Raw genomic sequence first — 23017 nt, 5'->3', positions numbered from 1 at the left:
TACAGTTCCTGAAGAAAATAAACAATCAAAGAAATAGATGGTTAACTACCCTTTGGCTGCTCTTGGTGCAATGATTCTACTTTGTACCTATTTTGTTCAGTTGCTATCATGGATGTGGCTGCATAGAACAGAGTTCCACGTTTTATCCCCAATAGATCTTGGTTGGTTATGCTTCTCTTTTCAAGATGGTTACTCTGAAGTATCTGTGATGCGACTCTTTGTAGCCTTTCAGTATATCCTTCAATCTGACTTGGTAAATATTCCTTAAAAAGCCTTGCTGACTGTATATCCCATAGGAATTTGATTACCATATCAGCATTGTAGAAAAGGTAACTATATTTTTGATGTCTCATCTCAGAAAGTGAAAGTTAACAGGATATGGGGTATTTATTGCTGGGGGTGGGCGGGGGGGTGGAGAGCATGGGGTGGTTTAGTTTGAGAATCTGATTCCATTCACTCCATTTGGGTAGAATATGAGTTGTACACCTGTTCCATTGTCTTAATGCACTTACAGTTTATTAAAATCCAACCATAAAAAATGGCATTAGAAATTGTATCTTTGTAAAAGAAAAAACATTCTCATAACAGAATGAGTACACACTGTTCCATCTAATACCCTCAAATATTAAACACCATCAAGTATGCATCCCTTGTTGTGAAGTATTTATAGAGTGCCCAAACAGACCTCTGAACTTGTCTTTTAGGTTTAGAATTAATTTCGCTCGTGTGCATGACATTTTCTTGTTACTGCAGCAGTATGGTGCCTAGTTCCCCAGTGTCTACAATATTATGCCAAAAGTAGTGTTCCCACGTTTTGAGAATAAAATATTGCTGCAGGAAATCACAGGAGAGGACATTTTTTTTCCCACACCACAAACATAAGGTGCCCAAGGCAAAGTAGCATGACAGCAGATGGCATTGTGCATTATGGTAAGCAACACAGTACAAAGTATTTGAATGTAGCATTGCAGCAAGTTTAACAGGCAGGGAAACATCTTTCGGTGCTTAAACAGCTCTTATGATACAGGAGAGGTAGTGGCATGGTGGTATTGTCACTGGACTAGTAATCCAGAGACCCTGGGTAATGCTTTGGGGACCCAGGTTCAAATCCCACCATGGCAGATGATGAAATCTGAATTCAATAAAAATCTGGAATTAAAAGTCTAATGAAACCATTATCGATTGTTGTAAAAAGTTATCTGGTTCACTAATGTCCTTTACAGAAGGAAATCTATCAGAGAATCATAGAGAGGTCATAGAGATATACAGCACGGAAACAGGCCCTTCAGCCCAACCTGCCCGTGCCAACCATGTTTCCTAAACTGAACAAATCCCATTTGCCTGCATTTGGCCCATATCCCTCTAAACTTTTCCCTATCCATGTACCTGTCCAAACTTACTTTAAATGTTGCAATTATACCCACCTCTACCACCACCTCTGGCAGCTCATTCCACACATGCACCACCCTGTGTGTGAAAAAGTTGCCCCTCGGGTCCCTTTTAAAATCTTTCCCCCCTCACCTTAAACCTATGTCCTCTAGTTTTGGACTCCCCTACCCTGGGGAACAGACCTCAGCAATCGCCTTATCGGTGCCCCTCATGATTTTATAAACCTCTATAAGGTCACCCCTCATCCTCCTAGGCTCCAGAGAAGCCTACCCAATCTCTCCATATAATTCAAACCTTCCAGTCCCGGTAACATCCTGGTAAATGATCTTTATGCCCTTCCCAGTTTAATAACTTCTTTCCTACAGCTGGGCAAGCAGAACTGTACGCAGTACTCCAAATGTAGCCTTACCAATGTCTCGTACAGTTACTCGCTGCAGTATTCCTAGCCTCTGACCTGCTCTTGTAATCACAGTATTTATATGGCTGGGTCCTGTTCAACTTCTGGTCAATGGTAACCCCAAGGATGTTGATAGTGGGGGATTCAGCGATGATAATGCCATTGAATGTCAAGCGGCAGTGGTTAGATTATCTCTCGTTGGTGATGGTCATTGTCTGGCATTTGTGTGGGATGAATGTTGGACCCTTGGAAGATGAGAGGGGGGATTTAATAGTGGAAAACGAGGAAATGGCTGAGACTTTAAATAAGTTCTTTGTGTCGGACTTCACGGTGGAAGACACAAATAGTTTGCCGAATATTAGAGATCGAGAGTTGGTGGGAGGGGAGGTCCTTAATACAATTACTGTTACTAAGGAGGTGGTGCTTGCTAGACTAATAGGACTGAAGGTAGACAAGTCCCCGGGCCCGGATGGAATGCATCCCAGGGTACTGAAAGAAATGGCTGAGGTAATAGCAGATGCGTTTGTAGTAATTTATCAAAATTCGCTGGACTCTGGGGTAGTGCCGGCTGACTGGAAAACAGCTACTGTTACGCCGCTGTTTAAAAAAGGAAGTAGACAAAAGGCGGGTAACTACAGGCCGGTTAGCTTAACGTCCGTAGTTGGGAAGATGCTAGAGTCCATTATTAAAGGGGAAATAACAGAGCACCTGAATAAGAATGGTTCGATCAAGCAGACGCAGCATGGATTCATGAAGGGAAAGTCGTGTTTGACGAATCTACTGGACTTTTATGAAGATGTCACTAGTGTGGTTGACAGAGGGGAACCGGTGGATGTGGTGTTTTTAGATTTCCAGAAGGCGTTCGATAAGGTGCCTCACAAAAGGTTGCTGCAGAGGATTGGGGCACACGGAGTTAGGGGTAAGGTGTTGGCGTGGATTGGGGATTGGCTATCTAACAGGAAGCAGAGAGTTGGGATAAATGGGTGCTTTTCTGGTTGGCAGTTGGTGACCAGTGGCGTGCCGCAGGGATCGGTGCTGGGGCCTCAATTGTTTACCATTTACATAGATGATCTGGAGGAGGGGACTGAATCTAGGGTAGTCAAGTTTGCTGATGACACGAAGGTGAGTGGGAAAGCGAATTGCGTGGAGGACGCGGAAAGTCTGCAGAGAGATTTGGATAGGCTGAGCGAGTGGACGAGGATCTGACAGATGGAATATAACGTTAGCAAATGTGAGGTTATCCACTTTGGAAGAAATAACAGTAAATTGGAATATTATTTAAATGGAGAAAAATTACAACGTGCGATTGTGCAGAGGGACCTGGGGGTCCTTGTGCACGAATCGCAAAAACTCAGTCTGCAGGTGCAGCAGGTGATCAAGAAGGCGAATGGAATGTTGGCCTTTATCGCGAGGGGGATAGAATATAAAAGCAGGGAGGTCTTGCTGCAACTGTACAAGGCACTGGTGAGGCCGCAACTGGAGTACTGTGTGCAGTTTTGGTCCCCTTATTTGCGAAAGGATATATTGGCCTTGGAGGGAGTGCAGAGAAGGTTCACCAGGTTGATACCGGAGATGAGGGGTGTAGCTTATGAGGAGAGATCGAACAGATTGGGTCTGTACTTGTTGGAGTTTAGAAGGATGAGGGGTGATCTTATAGAGACATATAAGATAATGAAGGGGCTGGATAGGGTAGAGGTGGAGAGATTCTTTCCACTTAGAAGGGAAACCCGAACAAGAGGGCACAGCCTCAAAATAAGGGGGGGCCGGTTCAGAACAGAGTTGAGGGGGAACTTCTTCTCTCAGAGGGTAGTGAATCTCTGGAATTCTTTGCCCATTGAAGTGGTGGAGGCTTCCTCGTTGAATATGTTTAAATCACGGGTAGATAGTTTTCTGATCGATAAGGGAATTAGGGGATATGGGGAGCAGGCGGGTAAGTGGAACTGATTCGCTTCAGATCAGCCATGATCTTGTTAAATGGCGGGGCAGGCTCGAAGGGCCAGATGGCCTACTCCTGCTCCTATTTCTTATGTTCTTATGAATGTTACTTGTCACTTGTCAGCCCAAGCCTGGATATTGTCCAGGTCTTGTTGCATTTGGACGTGGACTGCTTCAATATCTGACCTTATGTTGGCCTAGCCAACGATGCCCAAATCCCGTAAATGAATTTAAGAAGAAAATTACAGGTAGAAAGCTTGGAAATATTAGGACAGTAGGGACTGCTCCTACATAGATCACAAGGCACAGCAACATGGAGACTTACAGCAGGACAGAACTACAAAGGGGAAAGCCATAAGTGATGTTGGGAATTCTATACTTGACTCAAAATCCAGTATACAGGTATAGCCAGGCAGAATCAACATTAGACTCCTCAGGGAGCCCGGCTGACACAGATGGAGAAATCTCCTCTATCCCATGTCTCTGTTATGCAAGTATCAACCATCTGAATGTTTCTGAAGCATGAAGATAGCTAGCTAAGCTCTGCAAAATCAAATATTAGGAAGTGGAAGGATTGTAGTGCCAAGAAATAAGGTTAATCAAAAACAGATTGTTGAGGGGTGTGCGCTGGTCAGGGCATCATGTGATTGTCCCTGCTCAACAGACATGATGATTCTGAGGGGAAGCAGCATCCCAGACCCACCATATTGATTAAGAACCATAGAAAATTACAGCTCAGAAACAGGCCTTTTGGCCCTTCTTGTCTGTGCCGAACCATTTTTTGCCTAGTCCCACTGACCTGCACTTGGACCATATCCCTCCACACCCCTCTCATCCATGAACCCGTCCAAGTTTTTCTTAAATGTTAAAAGTGACCCCGCATTTACCACTTTATCCGGCAGCTCATTCCACACTCCCACCACTCTCTGCGTGAAGAAGCCCCCCCTAATATTCCCTTTAAACTTTTCTCCTTTCACCCTTAACCCATGCCCTCTGGTTTTTTTCTCCCCTAGCCTCAGCGGAAAAAGCCTGCTTGCATTCACTCTATCTATACCCATCAAAATCTTATACACCTCCATCAATTCTCCCCTCATTCTTCTACACTCCAGGGAATAAAGTTCCAACCTATTCAATCTCTCCCTGTAACTCAGCTTCTCAAGTCCCGGCAACATCCTTGTGATCCTTCTCTTCACTCTTTCAACCTTATTTACATCCTTCCTGTAACTAGGTGACCAAAACTGTACACAATACTCCAAATTTGGCCTCACCAATGCCTTATATAACCTTACCATAACACTCCAACTTTTATACTCGATACTCCGATTTATAAAGGCCAATGTACCAAAGGCACTCTTTACGATCCTATCCACCTGTGACGTCACTTTTAGGAAATTCTGCACCTGTATTCCCAGATCCCTCTGTTCAACTGCACTCTTCAGAGTCCTACCATTTACCCTGTACGTTCTACTTTGGTTTGTCCTTCCAAAGTGCAATATCTCACACTTGTCTGCGTTAAGAACATAAGAACATAAGAAATAGGAGCAGGAGTAGGCCATCTAGCCCCTCGAGCCTGCCCCGCCATTCAATAAGATCATGGCTGATCTGACGTGGATCAGTACCACTTACCCGCCTGATCCCCATAACCCTTAATTCCCTTACCGATCAGGAATCCATCCATCCGCGCTTTAAACATATTCAGCGAGGTAGCCTCCACCACCTCAGTGGGCAGAGAATTCCAGAGATTCACCACCATCTGGGAGAAGAAGTTCCTCCTCAACTCTGTCTTAAACCGACCCCCCTTTATTTTGAGGCTGTGTCCTCTAGTTTTAACTTCCTTACTAAGTGGAAAGAATCTCTCCGCCTCCACCCTATCCAGCCCCCGCATTATCTTATAAGTCTCCATAAGATCCCCCCTCATCCTTCTAAACTCCAACGAGTACAAACCCAATCTCCTCAGCCTCTCCTCATAATCCAAACCCCTCATCTCCGGTATCAACCTGGTGAACCTTCTCTGCACTCCCTCCAATGCCAATATATCCTTCCTCATATAAGGGGACCAATACTGCACACAGTATTCCAGCTGCGGCCTCACCAATGCCCTGTACAGGTGCATCAAGACATCCCTGCTTTTATATTCTATCCCCCTCGCGATATAGGCCAACATCCCATTTGCCTTCTTGATCACCTGTTGTACCTGCAGACTGGACTTTTGCGTCTCATGCACAAGGACCCCCAGGTTCCTTTGCACGGTAGCATGTTTTAATTTGTTTCCATTGAGATAGTAATCCCATTTGTTATTATTTCCTCCAAAGTGTATAACCTCGCATTTATCAACGTTATACTCCATTTGCCATATCCTCGCCCACTCACTCAGCCTGTCCAAATCTCTCTGCAGATCTTCTCCGTCCTCCACACGATTCACTTTTCCACTTATCTTTGTGTCGTCTGCAAACTTCGTTACCCTACACTCCGTCCCCTCCTCCAAATCATCTATATAAATGGTAAATAGTTGCGGCCCGAGTACCGATCCCTGCGGCACACCACTAGTTACCTTCCTCCAACCGGAAAAACACCCATTTATTCCGACTCTTTGCTTCCTGTCGGATAGCCAGTCCCCAATCCACTTTAACACACTACCCCCAACTCCATGCGCCCTAATCTTCTTCAGCAGCCTTTTATGAGGCACCTTATCAAACGCCTTTTGGAAATCCAAAAACACCGCATCCACCGGTTCTCCTCCATCAACCGCCCTAGTCACATCTTCATAAAAATCCAACATGTTCGTCAAGCACGACTTTCCCCTCATGAATCCATGAGGGGAAAGTCGTACTTGACGTTAAATTCCATTTGCCATTTTTCAGCCCATTTTTCTAGTTGGTCCAAATCCCTTGGCAAGCTTTGAAAACCTTCCTCATTGTCCACTACACCTCCAATCTTTGTATCATCAGCAAACTTGCTGATTCAATTTACCACATTATCATCCAGATCATTGATATAGATGACAAACAACAATGGACGCAACACCGATCCCTGCGGCACACCACTAGTAAGAAGTTTAACAACACCAGGTTAAAGTCCAACAGGTTTATTTGGTAGCAAAAGCCACACAAGCTTTCGAGCACACCACTAGTCACAGCACACCACTAGTCACAGGCCTCCACTCAGAAAAGCAATCCTCCACAACCACTCTCTGGCTTCTTCCATTGAGCCAGTGTCTAATCCAATTTACTACCTCCCCATGTATACCCAGCGACTGAACCTTCCTAACTAACCTCCCATGAGGGACCTTGTCAAAGGCCATGCTGAAATCCAGGTAGACAACATCCACCGCCTTCCCTTCATCCACTTTCCTGGTAACCTCCTCAAAAAACTCTAATAGATTGGTCAAACATGACCTACCACGCACAAAGCCATGTTGACTCTCCCTAATAAGTCCCTGTCTATCCAAATATTTGTAGATCCTATCCCTTATCACACCTTCCAATAACTTGCCCACCACCGACGCCAAACTTACTGGCCTATAATTTCCCAGATTTCTTTTGGAACCTTTTTTAAACAACGGAACAACATGAGCCACCCTCCAATCATTCGGCACCTCCCCCGTGAATACTGACATTTTAAATATGTCTGCCAGGGCCCCTGCAAGTTCAACACTGGCTTCCCTCAAGGTCCGTGGGAATACCGTCCGGTCCTGGGGATTTATCCACTCTGATTTGCCTCAAGACAGCGAGCACCTCCTCCCCTTTAATCTGTAAAGGTTCCATGACCTCCCTATCAGTTTGCCCTATTTCCGTAGACTCCATGCCCGTTTCCTCAGTAAATACAGATGCAAAAAAACCATTCAGTATCTCCCCCATCTCTTTTGGTTCCATACACAGTCTACCACTCTGGTCTTCAAGAGGACCAATTTTATCCCTCACTATCCTTTTGCTCCTAACATACCTATAGAAGCTCTTTGGATTTTCCTTCACTCTGTCTGCCAAAGCAACCTCATGTCTTCTTTTAGCCCTCCTGATTTCCCTCTTAAGTAGCTGCTTGCACTTTTTATACTTCTCGAGCATCTGATGTGTTCCTTGCTGCCTGTACATTTCATACAACTCTCTCTTCCTCTTAATCAGTGTTACAATCTCCCTCGAGAACCAAGGTTCCTTATTCCTATTTACTTTGCCTTTAATCCTGACAGGATTGTTGAGTTTGAGATGCTATGAGTGTGGGGGAGGGGGATAGCATTGTGAAAGGCTCAGGAAGAAAATGTTTGTGTGATGACAGTTTTACAAATTGCTCCTGCGGTTGGTATGGGGTCCGGCTGGGGTCTTTCTTCAGCCTCCTCAGCATCTTGTCTCTGCAAATGCTTCACAAAAATGCCGCAGGACATCACAATAGTGGGTGTCTGCGCTGAAAGAAAATGTAGGAAAGTTGTACCTGCAGAAGTGGCATCCTATGACACTGGTTCCCATCTCAATTAAACAACTTTCTGCATTTCAGGTGCTCTGAATCACAAGGGAAATTACTGCAAACAGGAAATGGACTGTGACAGGGACAGGGTCTGTGATCCAATTCACATTGCTTCAACTCTATACTCATTACAATGAGATGGAACATAGAACCAGCAATATCAGTCCAAGTGTTTTATTTTTCTCCCCCGAGGTTTCAAACACGGGGTCATTTGCCTGTAGAACATTCTCCATCATAAATTCATAGATTACTCTACATTTTTATTTCCAATTGTGGATCTTATTCTCCAGTTTAAGCTATAGCCACATTCAAGGTTTCAAAGCAGGCATCAGGAAATTGTTTTAAAAAATGGAAGTATTTTGCAAGGCACAAAATTATGAAAATCTCAGCATGTTGGATATGGTAGATGATGGAATCCTCAAATCTCAATGGAGGCAATTGTAACCCTCTCCAAGGATGTAGGACAGCGTTGATCTTGAAATATTCCCGATACCTTAATTACTTCATGGGTTACCAGTAGAATCATCTAGAACAAGGATCTACATCTGGACAGCAAATCAACTACCAAGATAATTAAACTTCCAAGTCGGCTGCATAAGAACATTCAAAATAGAATCCTACAGTGCAGAAGGAGGCCATTCGGCCCATCAGTCTGCACCAACCACAATCCCACCCAGGCCCTAACCCCATATCCCCATGTATTTACCCTAGTTAGCTCCCCTGACACTAAGGGGCAATTTAGCATGGCCAATCCACCTAACCCGCACATCTTTGGACTGCAGGAGGAAACCGGAGCACCTGGAAGAAACCCACTGAGCAGACGTACGAAGCAAACCCATAGGAGCAGAAGTAGACTATTCGGCCCCTCAAGCCATTTGATAAGATTATGGCTGATCTATTTGAGTTTTAAATTCCATATTCCCTTCTCCTCCCAATAACCTTCGATTGCCTCACCTAACAAGAATCTATCTACCTCCACCTTAAAAATATTAAGTGACCCCCACCGCCTTCGGGATCTAAAAGGGGATTTACACATGGAGGCAGGGGCATGGCAGAGATTTTAAACAAATACTTTGCATCTGTCTTTACCAAGGAGGTGGATGTTACCCAGAAGATGGAGACTGATGAGGAAACTGTCCCTTGATGGATAAGTTGACCCGACTCTATCCCACCCTCACCTCTCTGGAGTGAAGACTGGGCGAGCAGGAATTAAAAGCTGTTGTCTCAAATTATTCATCATTTTAAAAATTACGTATTCTAAACAATAAGCCCGATGATAAAACTGGTCTCTGCAGTAGCTCCTAGCTCACACTTGCAGCCAATTTCAACACCTGTCAAAGATTACGAATACGAGGGCAGTACTGGGTCAGTAACTAGAAAAATAAAGAAGCATTGCGCACTGTCCAACATATTACACACGGTGTATAAAATATCTAGCCCGCACAGTGATGCATGACCAAGGCTAACTCTCCTGATGCGCTTTAAATAAATTGCTTTAAAACCATATTGTTAGCTTCAGATGGTAAATCCAATACCTCATCTTTTCCAAGTGTCTTGAGATGGTCCAAGATTTGTCCAATCAGAGTTTCAGAAAGCTTATTAATTTCAGCCAAGAATTTGGGGTCATTTCCGTAGAGGTTATCGTTGGAATCAACTGCAAGACAAAAGGTTTCAGAGAAGCTTTACAATACAATTCAAATCACATTGCAGCAACAATGTTTAGTTCTTGCTGTGGTCAGAGAGACGAGATATTGGAAGCTCTGAGCCTCAGTGTTGTTAGCTGCTCCATTAAATGATCAGAGTCCCTAATTTATTCACAGAGTCCGAGGATAGCATACCCTGGGGATGTAACAATAACATCCCCTTGCCATCTGGAGCAGATACTTGTACCTTTCAGTCTGCCATTTGAATCCTGAAGAGGCTCGATGAGATAAAGTTTAATTCAAATCAAGATTCTCTACTGGAGAGTAGAGAAACCTACGAGCGATAAATGTGATCAGAGTTGCTTGGATGTATTGATATAAAAATATACAATAAATGTGCAAACCCACTTGCGTGGGTATTCTAAGTGAACATGAAAATAATTTCTGCACTTGTCCGATAGCGCAGGGCAGAATCACTCTCTTTGGTCCACTAAGTTTTGAAGCTTTTTGCTGCTTGACTAGCGATGCAGCATCTACTTTCTCCAAAAGGACAGACTGCCTTTTACAACCTTCAGGCTGATTTATAGCTGAGTATTGAGCAGCTTGGGGCTGTCTTGATGGACCAATCACTTCAATAGCAAGCTTCAACACAATATACATTTTAAAGTAGATTCTATTCTGTGAAAAAATGGCCATAGAACCTTGAAATGTATCCAATTCATTGTTTTAATCACAACACTGTGAAGCTGTTCAGCCTTGCTCACCTGAAGGCCAACACAAAGGGGCCTTATCAGAAAGCTGCTACTTGATAATGCTGCATAGCATACTGAGGAACGCTTTCGGCAGCTAATGGGCAAACTTACACAGCCGTAAGCAGCTTGTTTTGGACACCAGCATCAGGATGACAAATATCATTGACCAGGATGTTGCCATATCACCATCCGTCAGTACTGACAATGTGACACTGCAGATTGTTAATAGCTTCACATTTCTAGGCTCCACAATCAGTCACTCGATACTGAATTTAACACTCACTGCTAAGCCAACAACACCCGCACTGCCTCAGTCACATTCATCGGATGGAAAACAGCTAAATATTCAAAGACCTTCTGTACAGTGAACTGGCCGCTGGGTCATGACCTCTTGGACATCCATTACTCTGCTAGGTCAAGGTGTGCTGAAGAGTTCAATAAAGATGTAACAAATCTGGACAAATGTGAGGTAATGCATTTTGGAAGGTCTAATAAAGATAGGAAATATACAGTAAATGGCAGAACCCTTAAGAGCATTGATAGGCAGAGGGAGCTGGGTGTACAGGTACACAGGTCACTGAAAGTGGCAATGCAGGTGGAGAAGGTAGTCAAGAAGGCATACGGCATGCTTGCCTTCATCGGCCGGGGCATTGAGTTTAAAAATAGACAAGTCATGTTGCAGCTTTATAGAACCTTAGTTAGGCCGCACTTAGAAGTGTGAGGTGATGCAGTTGGGTAGGAGGAAACTGGAGAGCCAATATAAAATAAGGGGTAAAATTCTTAAAGGGGTGCAGGAGCTGAGGAAGCTGGGTGTATAGATCATTAAAGCTGGCAGGACAGGTGGAGAGAGCAGTTAATAAAGCATATAGTATTCTGGGCTTTATTAAGAGTACAAGAGCAAGGAGGTTATGCTGAATTTATAAAAGACACTAGTTACTCAGCTGGAATATTGCGTACAGTTCTGTGTGTCACACTATAGGAAGGATGTGAACACACTGAAGAGAGAGCAATGAGAAACTTCAGTTATGAGGATAGATTGGAGAGGTTGAGACTGTTCTCGGAGAGAAGGCGGCGGCGAAGAAGTTCGAAAAAGATGTTCAAAATCATGAGGAGGCTGGACAGAGTGGATCGGGAGAATCTGTCTCTGTTCGGAAATGGATCAAGAACGAGGGGGCTCAGATTTAAAGTGATTTGCAAAGGGAACAAATGCGATGTGAGAAAAAGTTGTTTCACACAGCAAGTGGTTGGGGTCTGAAACGCACTGCCCGGAAGCATGCCGTATGCCTTCTTGACTACCTTCTCCAGGTTCAATCGAGGTATTCAAGCAGGCATTAGATGATTACTTGAATAGAAGCAATGTGCAGGGAAACAGCACTAAATTGTAATGCTCATTTGGAGAGTGGTGCAGACACGATGGGCTGAATGGCCTCCTTCTGCACTATAATAATTCTGTAATACTCTGAAGGGGTAAAGAGAAAAGGAAACAGGGATGGAGATAAAGGTAGAAATGGAGGTGAAGAGCTTGGATCTAGTGTAACAACCAAAAAACACACATAGATGGATACAAGGAAAACTTAACACAAGCCTGGCTAACTGGCCAGAACAGCAGGAGTTTCTATTTCTGCTATTTTCCCAAAGAGAAACTACTCTAAGAAAAGAATAATACAATGGTCTCCAAATATAATTGGAAAAATGGAGCTACAAGTTAGTGTAGTGGGGACTTTCACAGCAACTTTGAATGTAATAAAAGTCTGTTAACAATGAAAATTCCTTCAATGTAATTCATTTACAATGTAGCACAGGAAATATCCTGTCTAAAATAGATCATTCCATACTGTGCACAGAGTTTATTCTGTGCACGCACAGGCACAGCAACTATTCTGTTTCAGGGCGGGCATGCTTGGATGTAGCACAAACGGCCTCTGTATGAAGTTTAAACCCAGTGGGTAGCTCTGGTCACAGGTGAAGCGTTATTCACTTCTTTACCTGCTTGGGATTATTACAAGATCTAAAGTTCCTTTCTCCTCCTCAAACTCCTACCATTTTGCTTGCTATCTGGGACTTCCAACTGAGCTTCTGAATGATGTCAATTATTTTGTGTCTTCACTTGTAAATATATTTAGATTTGCCTGTTCTGTTACTGAATTAAAAATGAAACACAGTTACAGCTGCAAGAATCAACAAGTGTAAGTATGGAATATATTTCACACTGTGGACAGGGCATTTCCTGTGTCACAATGCACTAGGGAAAAAATCAGGATGTCTCTTGCAATCTCCACATATTAGATTGCTTCTTGAAAGCGCAATTATTCTTAAGATATTTAGTGAGTAATTGTGGTTTTGGTGTGAGGTCCTGCTTCTGAAAAGTTCAGTCTCAAGAATCATCCAATAACGTTGCTCTATGTTGAATCTTTTTAGGAGACAATTTCTCAAATATTAACATCATTGCGAAAGAAGAGATTAATCAATTAATATGCTGTTTCTGAGGATAGTAACAAAGTCTTCAACATATTGTTGAAGAACAGCATTTAAAAATGCTTTGCACAATCAAGATGTCAAAGGTATGTTGCTTCTGTCATCGGAAGCTTAACTACCCTCAAAGGTTTCATTCAAAACAAACATGGAGCAGCACGATGACACAGTGGGTTAGCACTGCTGCCTCACAGCACCAGAGACCCGCGTGGCATGGTGGCACAGTGGTTAGCACTGCTGCCTCACAGTGCCAGGGACCCGGGTTCGATTCCCGGCTTGGGTCACCGTCTGTGTGGAGTCTGCACGTTCTCCATGTATCTGTGTGGGTTTCCTCCGGGTGCTCCGGTTTCCTCCCACAGTCCGAAAGACGTGCTGGTTAAGTGCATTGGCCATGCTAAATTCTCCCTCCGTGTATCCGAACAGGCGCCGGAGTGTGGCGACTAGGGGATTTTCACAGTAACTTCATTGCAGTGTTAATGTAAGCCTACTTGTGACACTAATAAACTTAAACTGCCTACTTTGTCCAAGTAAATAACTAGGAATAGTCACAGACAATTTACAATTGACACCAATATGACATATTTTAAATTACAAAATGTATCTTGCATTTCAGGCAGCGAGTTGAAATGCAGAAGAATAAGATTTCCTGGGGGTAGCATTGCCTTCATTTTTTGAATGATATGCATCACATTTTCCAGGGTTCACAATACCGAGCTTTGCTTCGCTTCCGCACTGTGGAATATGCACAATGATGAAATGTTTATTTTCCTGCAAATGAAACCATATCTAAAACAACGTGCAAAACACATACTATACCTTTATCTACGTGGTAGAGGTAAGTTTCTTGACTTGATGCAGCCAGCAAATGCAAAACATTTATGTAAATGCGCACTTTTGTATCCGTGTGATCTTCCCAAATGTAGTCCTGGATCACATTCAGAAGACCTCTCACCAAGTACAGGACACCTTGCTCTGGATGGTCCTATCCAAAAACATGGACTACAGGTTAATGTGCAAATTGGTTACAGCAAATTACAAAACAGCAGATAATCAGCTTATTTCTATGGACACTCCTATCCATATTCTAACAGACCGATTCCTGCTGCTGCTCCCATCCAAGGCATCAACAAAGAAACTGTTCAAACCAAACTTGCAATCGCTAACTTTTCCAATTCAATATCACCCTTTTAAAAATATTTTACTTTGCCCAGTACAGAAAATTCCACGAACTCCTCCAATTAAATGGGTAACAATTTAGTAAAGAAAACACTGATTTACTGAGCCCAGCGTATACAGCCAATTTCATGTCGGGACGCAAACTGGGCTCTCCCTTTCTGGGGGCTCTCCATACCTGGAATCCTCATGGCTTTCCAGCTCCCATTTCCACGATTGCCCTCCTCCTTGTGCTGTATCACTTGTTTCTCATCTTGCCGCCTCATTATATCCAAACCCACCAAATATTTATTCCACTTTTGTCAACTTCATACCCACTCAATCCACTCTATCCTTCCTTCCACATGCAATGATACGGCTGCAGGGAAGCCTCACAATAATGAAAGTTGTCTAATTCCTTTACTGTTTCCCAGATTTTGACACAGCTACACAGCATTAGACAAAGCAGAGAGAAAGCAGCAGCTTGTAGTCTGACAAGGTGTTGAGGCCATCTGAGAACAGGGATTTGAGGAGTTATATTTATTAATTAGGCAAGCAAATCACCATTTGCCAAAGAGAACAAAGGATCTGACACTGGCAGGGGTCAGGTTGTAAAATATCAATAACTGTCAAGCTTTTCTCAAGAGTAATTAGCATCTTTTGGGAATTACACAAAGAAATTGCATATTAGAGGATAGAGTGGCTAATCCATAGCAGGCACCCACACAACTGACTTAAATTCTATCCCATCTATTATCTAACCTTTCTGGTTTGAATATCAAGACATGCCACTATGAAAAATGCAACTACAACTAAGCAGATTTTCTTTTATAGAATCCTACAGTGCAGAAAGAGGCCATTCGGCCCATCGTGTCTGCACCAACCACAATCCCACCCAGGCCCTATCCACATATCCCTACATATTTACCCACTAACCCCTCTAACCTATGCATCCCGGGACACTAAGAGGCAATTTAGAATGGCCAATCAACCTAGCCCGCACATCTTTGGACTGTGGGAGGAAACCGGAGCACCCGGGAGGAAACCCACGCAGACACGGGGAGAATGTGCAAACTCCACACAGACAGCGACCCGAGCCGGGATTCGAACCCAGGTCCCTGGAGCTCTGAAGCAGCAGTGCTAACCACTGTGCCACCGTGCCGCCCAGAGACTGAAACACAGAAAACCTGCTGCAAGCGTCCCCACACCGCCGGCGCCCTGACAGAGCCCGCCGGCGCCGGCTTCACAGAGGGCACCCTGATGTGCTTTAAAAAATACCCACCTCTCCTCCCCAGCATGGGGACAACACTCCCACTCACAAGAACCACCTCACCGCAGCTCTTCAGAAGAGACCTCTTTGGCACTGCCCCCTTCCACAACCGTGCCAGGGTGCCTGAACAGTGCCAGGGCAGGTCCCTCTCTCCCTGGGAGATATATCTACCTTTGTGCCCCCGGTAAGATCACGTCAACTGCCTCAGGTTTTACAAGACCTTTTGTAAACCTTGCTGACATGGGGTGGGGGAATTCGGAAAACAATATCTCACCGGTGAGAACCTGCTTTTAGGATTCTTTCCCGTTTGTGCTCACAGCAAACATGGGCACAAAAATCACCTCCTCTGTGGACAAAATGAGAGTTTAAAATAGGAACTCGCTCCACAGAAGCTAATCACTCAAACATTGCTGAGAATATGTGTGGTAATGTACCAGGTGTTCACACTTCCTGAACACATAGTCACTGACACACAACAAGAGGAATGGGACAAAGTAGAACTCATTCTATAAGCTCAGTCTCGTTCTGTTCATCTTGCACATATATAGGTATCTTTGCAACCCTTTTAACTGCTGCAAGATTACTTTACTTTTACTCCAGGCCCTATTGCCCACCCTTCCTGCACTTTCCCCACTGTTTGACCTCCGATGTGCGCTGCGATCCTGGCCAGTTCATCTGTCTACCGTGCTACAAGACACTAGCAGCCAAAAGCTGCGAGTCGTCAACAATCCCGGTGAATTTGACATTCCTCTGCCATTGATATTCACCAACACTGTCCACCCACTTTCCTGGCGTTACCATTTTCAGTTGCTGCTACTTCACAACACTATCTAAACACAGGGCAACATTAACAAGCTAATATTTCACTTAGATGAAACACTGAAGCAGCAACATCAACATTAACAGATAACAAAGCTAAACTGCAACATACACTCATGTCAAAGCTCCCTGTGAAATGAAACACAAAAACAAAAACACTATTAAAACCAGCCCACTCCACAGCAGCTAGCATGATTCACCAAATAACATGAAAAATACAAAGTTTAATTATACAAAATAGTGCCTTCTTGAAACAAATAATTGATATTTCATGTAAGAAACTAAATGTTCACTTTGGAATTCCTTTCCTAAACCTCTGCACCTCTCTCTGCTCATTCAACATGTTCCTTAAAGCCTGCCTCTTTGACCAAGCTTTTGGTCATCTGTCCCACTATCTAATGTGGCTCAGTGTCAAATGTTGTGGATGACATTCCTGAGATATTGTGGGATGTTTTTAGTATGCTAAAAAAAAGTTGCTGTTGGCATCAGACTTCTAATCGTGTTGAATCAAAGTCTGATTTAAAAGTAAGATTAGAATATGGCCTTAAAATGTGGTCTGAATCACAATGATCCAATTATTTATTGGCCTTTAATGCTTTCCACTTAAAGCGCAAGCAGACAACTGGCCCCAGGCCTGTTCAACTACAAACTGAGCCAGTTTTATTGGAGATCCAGCTGACAGACCCATTAACCTTCTGATGCCCTCTTAATCTGGAAGCACTCAGCAGCTGAGTATCTTCCTTCGGTAGTTTAGCCTTGGTCAGGAACACCGAGGATAAAACACAGCATCCGACCATTTCATGACAGCTCCGAGAACCCCAACAAACACCTTCTCTGCCCAAAATATTCTGCTTCACATTTGAAAGCAGCGAAACACCTGAGGATACTTACAGGCACGACCAACAATGTGGAAAAGAAGTTATTAAGGAACTCGAGAAGAAACCCTTCTGAAGTTCTCATCTTCCCGTCTATGTTTAACATCTTTGGTACGTCTGCGACAAGGCTGATTGCAGCTTTAAAGAAGGCATCAGCTGGTTAAAGAAAACAAGTGCAATTATTATAATTCATAATTCAACAGTTTCACCCTAAAACAAGTCACTTTCTCCCTTTAAACTTTTCTTGCACCTTTCTCCAACACTGCCCCCACCCACTAATCAATCCTGCAATTATATAGTTAGGTTAGTTAATCTTTTTAATTATGTTCTCACTCTAGATAAGTGACCATTTGTCACGAATAACGTGCCAATAATCCACACAAAAAACGAGAGAAAACTGATCATTATTATTGCAGCGAGTTTACACAACCATTTTTGACTTGACTAAAAACATAGGTCAGCTTGCAATTCTCTCCGAAGAGCAGGGAAAGAATGGAGGTGGGCAGTTAGAATGGAGTAGCTCCATTATCCATTCCATTCCCATCAATCTGCAGTTTGAATACTGTTGGTTTAGTGAGTGATACCGACTCCACCAGCCTGCAGCGAGTGGAGTCACTTCTCAAGTGAGTGCCACCATGCCAGGAAGTGAAGAAAACTTCCCTGAGTGGGACAAAAAGGAGCAGCAGGTGCCTCTGTGTGCTAAAATATCTGTGCCTTTTCTGCTGTTTTCACCACTTCCCTAGCCACTGTGGAAAAGGAAATCACAATGACGAATTTTCCTGTGTTCTGGTGGCTCCGAAGCAGACCTATGTCAGTCCAAAGTGCCTGCGCACACTGAAGTCCGCACAAGTGCTTAGAATTACCTCTCTACTCTACAGAAGATCAGGATGGAACTAGGGAAATCCAGAATGGAAAGGCAAACATTTGTGTAAAAATCAGAATGATTCTGATTATTAACTTAATTTTGATAGGCTTTGTACTGGATGCAATTTCTTCACCCTTGCCTTCATTTTGGAAGAGAGGACAAACTGCATTCACCGAGGATGAATATTGAAAAAATTCTCAAACAACTTCACATGTAAATTACTCAATTCTAATTCATTCATTTCAGCTGGTCTACACAAACGCTGTGCCAACTAAAATTCCCTTTTGGGTTAAACCAATGATGGCAATGCAGAAAAAGATTAAAATAATGTTGTTTTATTTCACTTAAAAACCATTAGTCCAGAGTAGGAGATGATGGATGGTTTGTCAGACACAAGCCAATCCAATTCTGCTGCTGAGTTAAAAGCATGTTTGCACACAAATATTTTCTACTCAAGATACATAAAATGTTAATTAATTGTTGAGACAAGAGATTGAAAAAAAATCAAAATAAGTCAGTCAGTGTTGAAAATATTAATGTTCACCCAATATGCTCATTTCTACATCTTGTGTGTGTGTGCCGGTCTGTTTTATTTTTACAGCTGTCCATCTTTTGACATGAAGAACCATTAATGTGAAATCACCATAGCAACAGCACAGTACACTCGTATTAAAAGATCTCAGGAACCAACTGTTTACTGATTTTATTGGGGAGCATACTACAGCAATGACAAAAAAAAATGCAGCTGGAACTCCATCATCCCAGGAGCTTGTAACATTTGTGTAATTTTCTGCTTCCCTTTGTATTTTTTCCACTAGTGGCTTATTCAGTGAAAAATTTAACAATGTGATGAGTTTGAATATATGGAACATGTTTAAAATATTTTACTTCAAAATGTACATTCCTGATTGAGATAATGCAATTACAGAATGGATCTCAGCAAGTTGACAATAAAAACATCTTCTCTGTTATAGTGTCAGCCACAGCAAACTGCAATAAACACTGCAGGCAGGTCAGCCAACATTTATGGTTAGAGGAACAGAGTTAATGCTTCACATTGATGGCATTTAATCAGAACTGGAAGAAGTTAGAGACAGGAACACAGTTTAAGCAACATGAGGGGGAGGGAGGAAGAAGAAGAAAGGGTTTCTGAAAGGCTGGAAGACAGGAGAGATTAAATGATAAAAAGGATGAAGGCGCGAGGTAAACGGAGTGGTAATGGGACAAATAAAGAACCACAAACTGGTCCTAGAGAGCTATAAATGGTAACAACAGAACCAGAAATCTAACAAAATGGACGCAGCGATTATCATCTGAAATTGTTGAGTGTGATTTACCCTTCAGCATGCCACATGATTTGAAGAACTAAAAGCTGCTTCCTAACTAAGTGGTAAAGAAAGAGGAAATAGGTGATGAGATAGTCAGCTGAAAGGTCCAGTGAACCGAGGGGGCAGATGTGATGAGATTAAGCTTTATAACAATAATAAACCTAAATATAGAACATAGAACATTACAGTGCAGTACAGGCCCTTCGGCCCTCGATGTTGCGCCGACCAGTGGTACCAATCTAAAGCCCATCTAACCTACACTATTCCAATATCATCCATATGTTTATCCAATAACCATTTGAATGCTCTTAATGTTGACGACTCCACTACTGCTGCAGGCAGGGCATTCCACGCCCTCTGAGTAAAGAACCTACCTCTGACACCTGTCCTATATCTATCACCCCTCAATTTAAAGCTATGTCCCCTCGTGCTAGCCAACACCATCCGAGGAAAAAGGCTCTCACTATCCACCCTAACTAAGCCTCTGATCATCTTATATGCCTCTATTAAGTCACCTCTTAACCTTCTTCTCTCTAACGAAAACAACCTCAAGCCCCTCAGCCTTTCCTCATACGATTTTCCCACCATACCAGGCAACATCCTGGTAAATCTCCTCTGCACCCTTTCCAACACTTCCACATCTTTCCTATAATACGGCGACCAGAACTGTACGCAATACTCCAAATGCGGCCGCACCAGAGTTTTGTACAGTTGCAGCATGACCTCCTGGCTCCGAAACTCAATCCCTCTACCAATAAAAGCTAACACACCGTACGCCTTCTTAACAACCCTATCAACCTGGGTGCCAACTTTCAGGGATCTATGCACATGGACACCCAGATCCCTCTATTCATCCACACTACCAAGTATCTTACCATTAGCCCAGTACTCTGTATTCCTGTTACTCCTTCCAAAATGAATCACCTCACACTTGTCCGCATTAAACTCCATTTGCCACCTCTCAGCCCAGCTCTGCAGCTTATCTACGTAATATATTGGGTGGAATTTAATTAAACAAATTCTAAGTGTCTTAACGTGTGAAAACGGGGGTGACCCACGCCGGTCTTCTTGACACTGCCATCTTCCAGTTCTCTTCGTTTTTCTGACAGCTGGGAGGTTTGCTCCGGGGGGGTGGTGGGGGGGCCCCACAGTCAGGGTGTGGTGGGGGGGCCCCCCACAGTCAGGGTGTGGTGGGGGGGCCCCCCACAGTTAGGCTGTGGTGGGGGGGCCACAGTTTGGGTGCGATGGGGGGCACAGTTCGGGTTAGGTTGGGGTGGGGGCCGCACGGTTAGCGTGTGGATGGGGGTTGGGCTAAGTACACCGGGGAAGCCAGCTGCAGAGCACTCACGCTCCATCGCGCAAGGCGCCCCACTCTCCAGGGGAAACAGGAGACCCCATCCTAATCAGCCCCCCCCCCGGCCAGAATTGGGGCATCGTCACCTTCCCGAAGAGTCCCCTGGCAGATCCCTGACATGCCTCCCCTCCCCGTCATGACCCCCTCCGGGGCCCATCCCCATGCAGAGCTCCCTCCCCCGCTGACCACCACACTTGCAGAACGCCCCCTGCATGTGCCCACCGACATTGTGCATACCCACTCCCCATCAGAGCCTCACCCCCACTCAGGCCCCACCCCCTTGGCACTGCCCCAACACACACATGGGGCCAAACTGGGCACTGCCCAGCCATGCTTCCAACCACCCAGGGCCTTCAATGGCCTCTGATTCTCCAGAGTGCCCATGGCACTGGGCCTCTGCTAATGCAGAGCAGTAGTGATTCTCACCGGCGAGGGGAAAGCATCTGGGAGGGGGAAGCATCTAGGAGGGGGAAGCAGCTACGCAGGACCAGGTACGTATTTTAACTTCTGTTTTTCTCTTTGCACCCCAAGGACCAGGAGGATAGCAAATTGATTGGTGCCCAGTACAAATTGTGTTTTGCCCTGGCACGCTATCTTTCCAGCTTGCCACGCTGACTGACCAGCACAGTGAGCCAGTGAGAACATGCCCTTTGTGCTTGTCTAAGACTTTAACTGTACAATCATACCAGACAGGGTTGGCTTAAAGCATGCAGGTTTGCAGCTCGTGTGCACAGCATGTAAACCTCTATGACTCTATGTAGTAGGTTGCAAGTTGAGTTTGTTAATCTCCCATATGGTTCGTTCCAAAACTCAGCCAATTTAATAGAAACGAAAAGAAAGAGATCCAAGGTAAAGGGTCAACCTCAGTCACTTTCCAGCACCTCTTAAAAGGACTCAGTTCAGTTCTGAACCACAAAACAGCAGCAACAGACTGCAATCAAATTTATAATCAAAACGATAAAAAGCAGCCATTTTATTCCAATTGACTTCACAATTGAACTGCAACGTAGAACGACCGAGACTTTCCATGCTGCACATCCCAATGATCCTGTATTTACCAAAGATATTTATCTTTGACTTTATGGCGAAAACACAAAGTACCTTGAAGAAAAGTCAATTATATTATCTCATAGAATTGCCACTTTCCCAAATCTCTGAATTTTTACACTGATTCTTTGTGTTGCTGCATTTTGGAAAAGTTGGAGACAAACTAGAGGACAATTTTCTTAACGTGGCATCATTTGGATTGGAATTTTTCTCATTCATTATTCCACTGCTCTCTTCCGTATATCTCCTGATATCTCTATACGGATCTGAAGTTACTTATATGGTTTATTGCAATTTCTATTTCCCACCTTTTTGTTTAAACCCCAAGGTAAGGAGCAATATGCTTGCAAACAGATGGTAGGCACCCAGATCTGGCAGGAGGGGCTGTTCAGGAGCTGCTGCGTTGGTTATGAATTTTAAAGATTGGCTGAATGACCGCCATCTCTTGCCCTCCTGAACATGAGACCCAACTCCTATTCTTTCAATCCAATTCCCACTAAACAGGCTGAATATAGAATACAGAGGGCAAGAAAAATGTGATGTGATACGTGAAACAAAGAGAGAGTATGAGAAGATACCAGCAGCTAACATAAAAAGGGAATCCTTTTTATGGATAATAGTGCTACTATGCCTATAGTGGAACAATTAGAGAAGGTTGAGAGATTTAATAAAGGTATTCAAAATCATGAGGGGGCTGGACAGAGTAGATAGAGCGAAGCTGTCTCCAGTGGCAGACACAGAGGACACAGGACAAATAGCAAAAGAATCAAAGGCAATAGGAGGATTTTATTTCTAAAGAAACAGAGCATGTGGTTAAAGCTAGAATGCTTTAGGTCTGCTGGATTGTGAGATGGAAGCAGTTTGATTATATAGAAGACACGAACAGAAACAACTGCAAGTACAGGCTTGAAGGCACAACAGGAAAGTGAGTCATTACACCAGATTGCAATATTAAGCAAAATCAAATGTAACTGCAACTGCTTATTATCTGCAAAGATTAGATGCCTAGCAACAAACAAGAGCATTCACCAGCAATACAATATGGCGAGATTATTCTATTTCAAGATTGCAAAGAAAACCTGGTCAAAAATTGAGAGCTGTCCACTTTTTGTAAAATAAAAATTAACCTGATTCATACAAATGTACTTCATAAATTAAACATTATGCCATTTTTCTGAATTATCACAGCTTTATGGTCTAATGTATCCAGGTTGTCAAGTGTTTAATTACACTATAATCAGCGTGCAAGCTTTCTGAAATGAAA

The 23017-nt window shown here is 43.6% G+C and overlaps 1 protein-coding gene across 2 annotated transcripts in view; it reads right to left on the bottom strand.

The window, feature by feature from the left end:
• Positions 1–23017, bottom strand: part of vps35l (VPS35 endosomal protein sorting factor like) — a 153927-nt gene that overhangs the window by 13417 nt on the left and 117493 nt on the right. For both annotated transcript variants that reach the window (XM_078240937.1, XM_078240938.1), the window contains 3 exons: positions 17176–17315; positions 13860–14025; positions 9712–9830 (listed from right to left, as the gene is read on the bottom strand). In XM_078240937.1, the coding sequence (XP_078097063.1) occupies positions 9712–9830; positions 13860–14025; positions 17176–17315 (425 nt within the window). The remainder of the gene's footprint in view (positions 1–9711; positions 9831–13859; positions 14026–17175; positions 17316–23017) is intronic.

This window comes from Mustelus asterias, chromosome 23, assembly GCF_964213995.1.
Source record: "Mustelus asterias chromosome 23, sMusAst1.hap1.1, whole genome shotgun sequence".
Lineage (NCBI taxonomy): Eukaryota > Metazoa > Chordata > Chondrichthyes > Carcharhiniformes > Triakidae > Mustelus > Mustelus asterias.
This window is presented reverse-complemented; position numbering and strand designations above follow the sequence as displayed.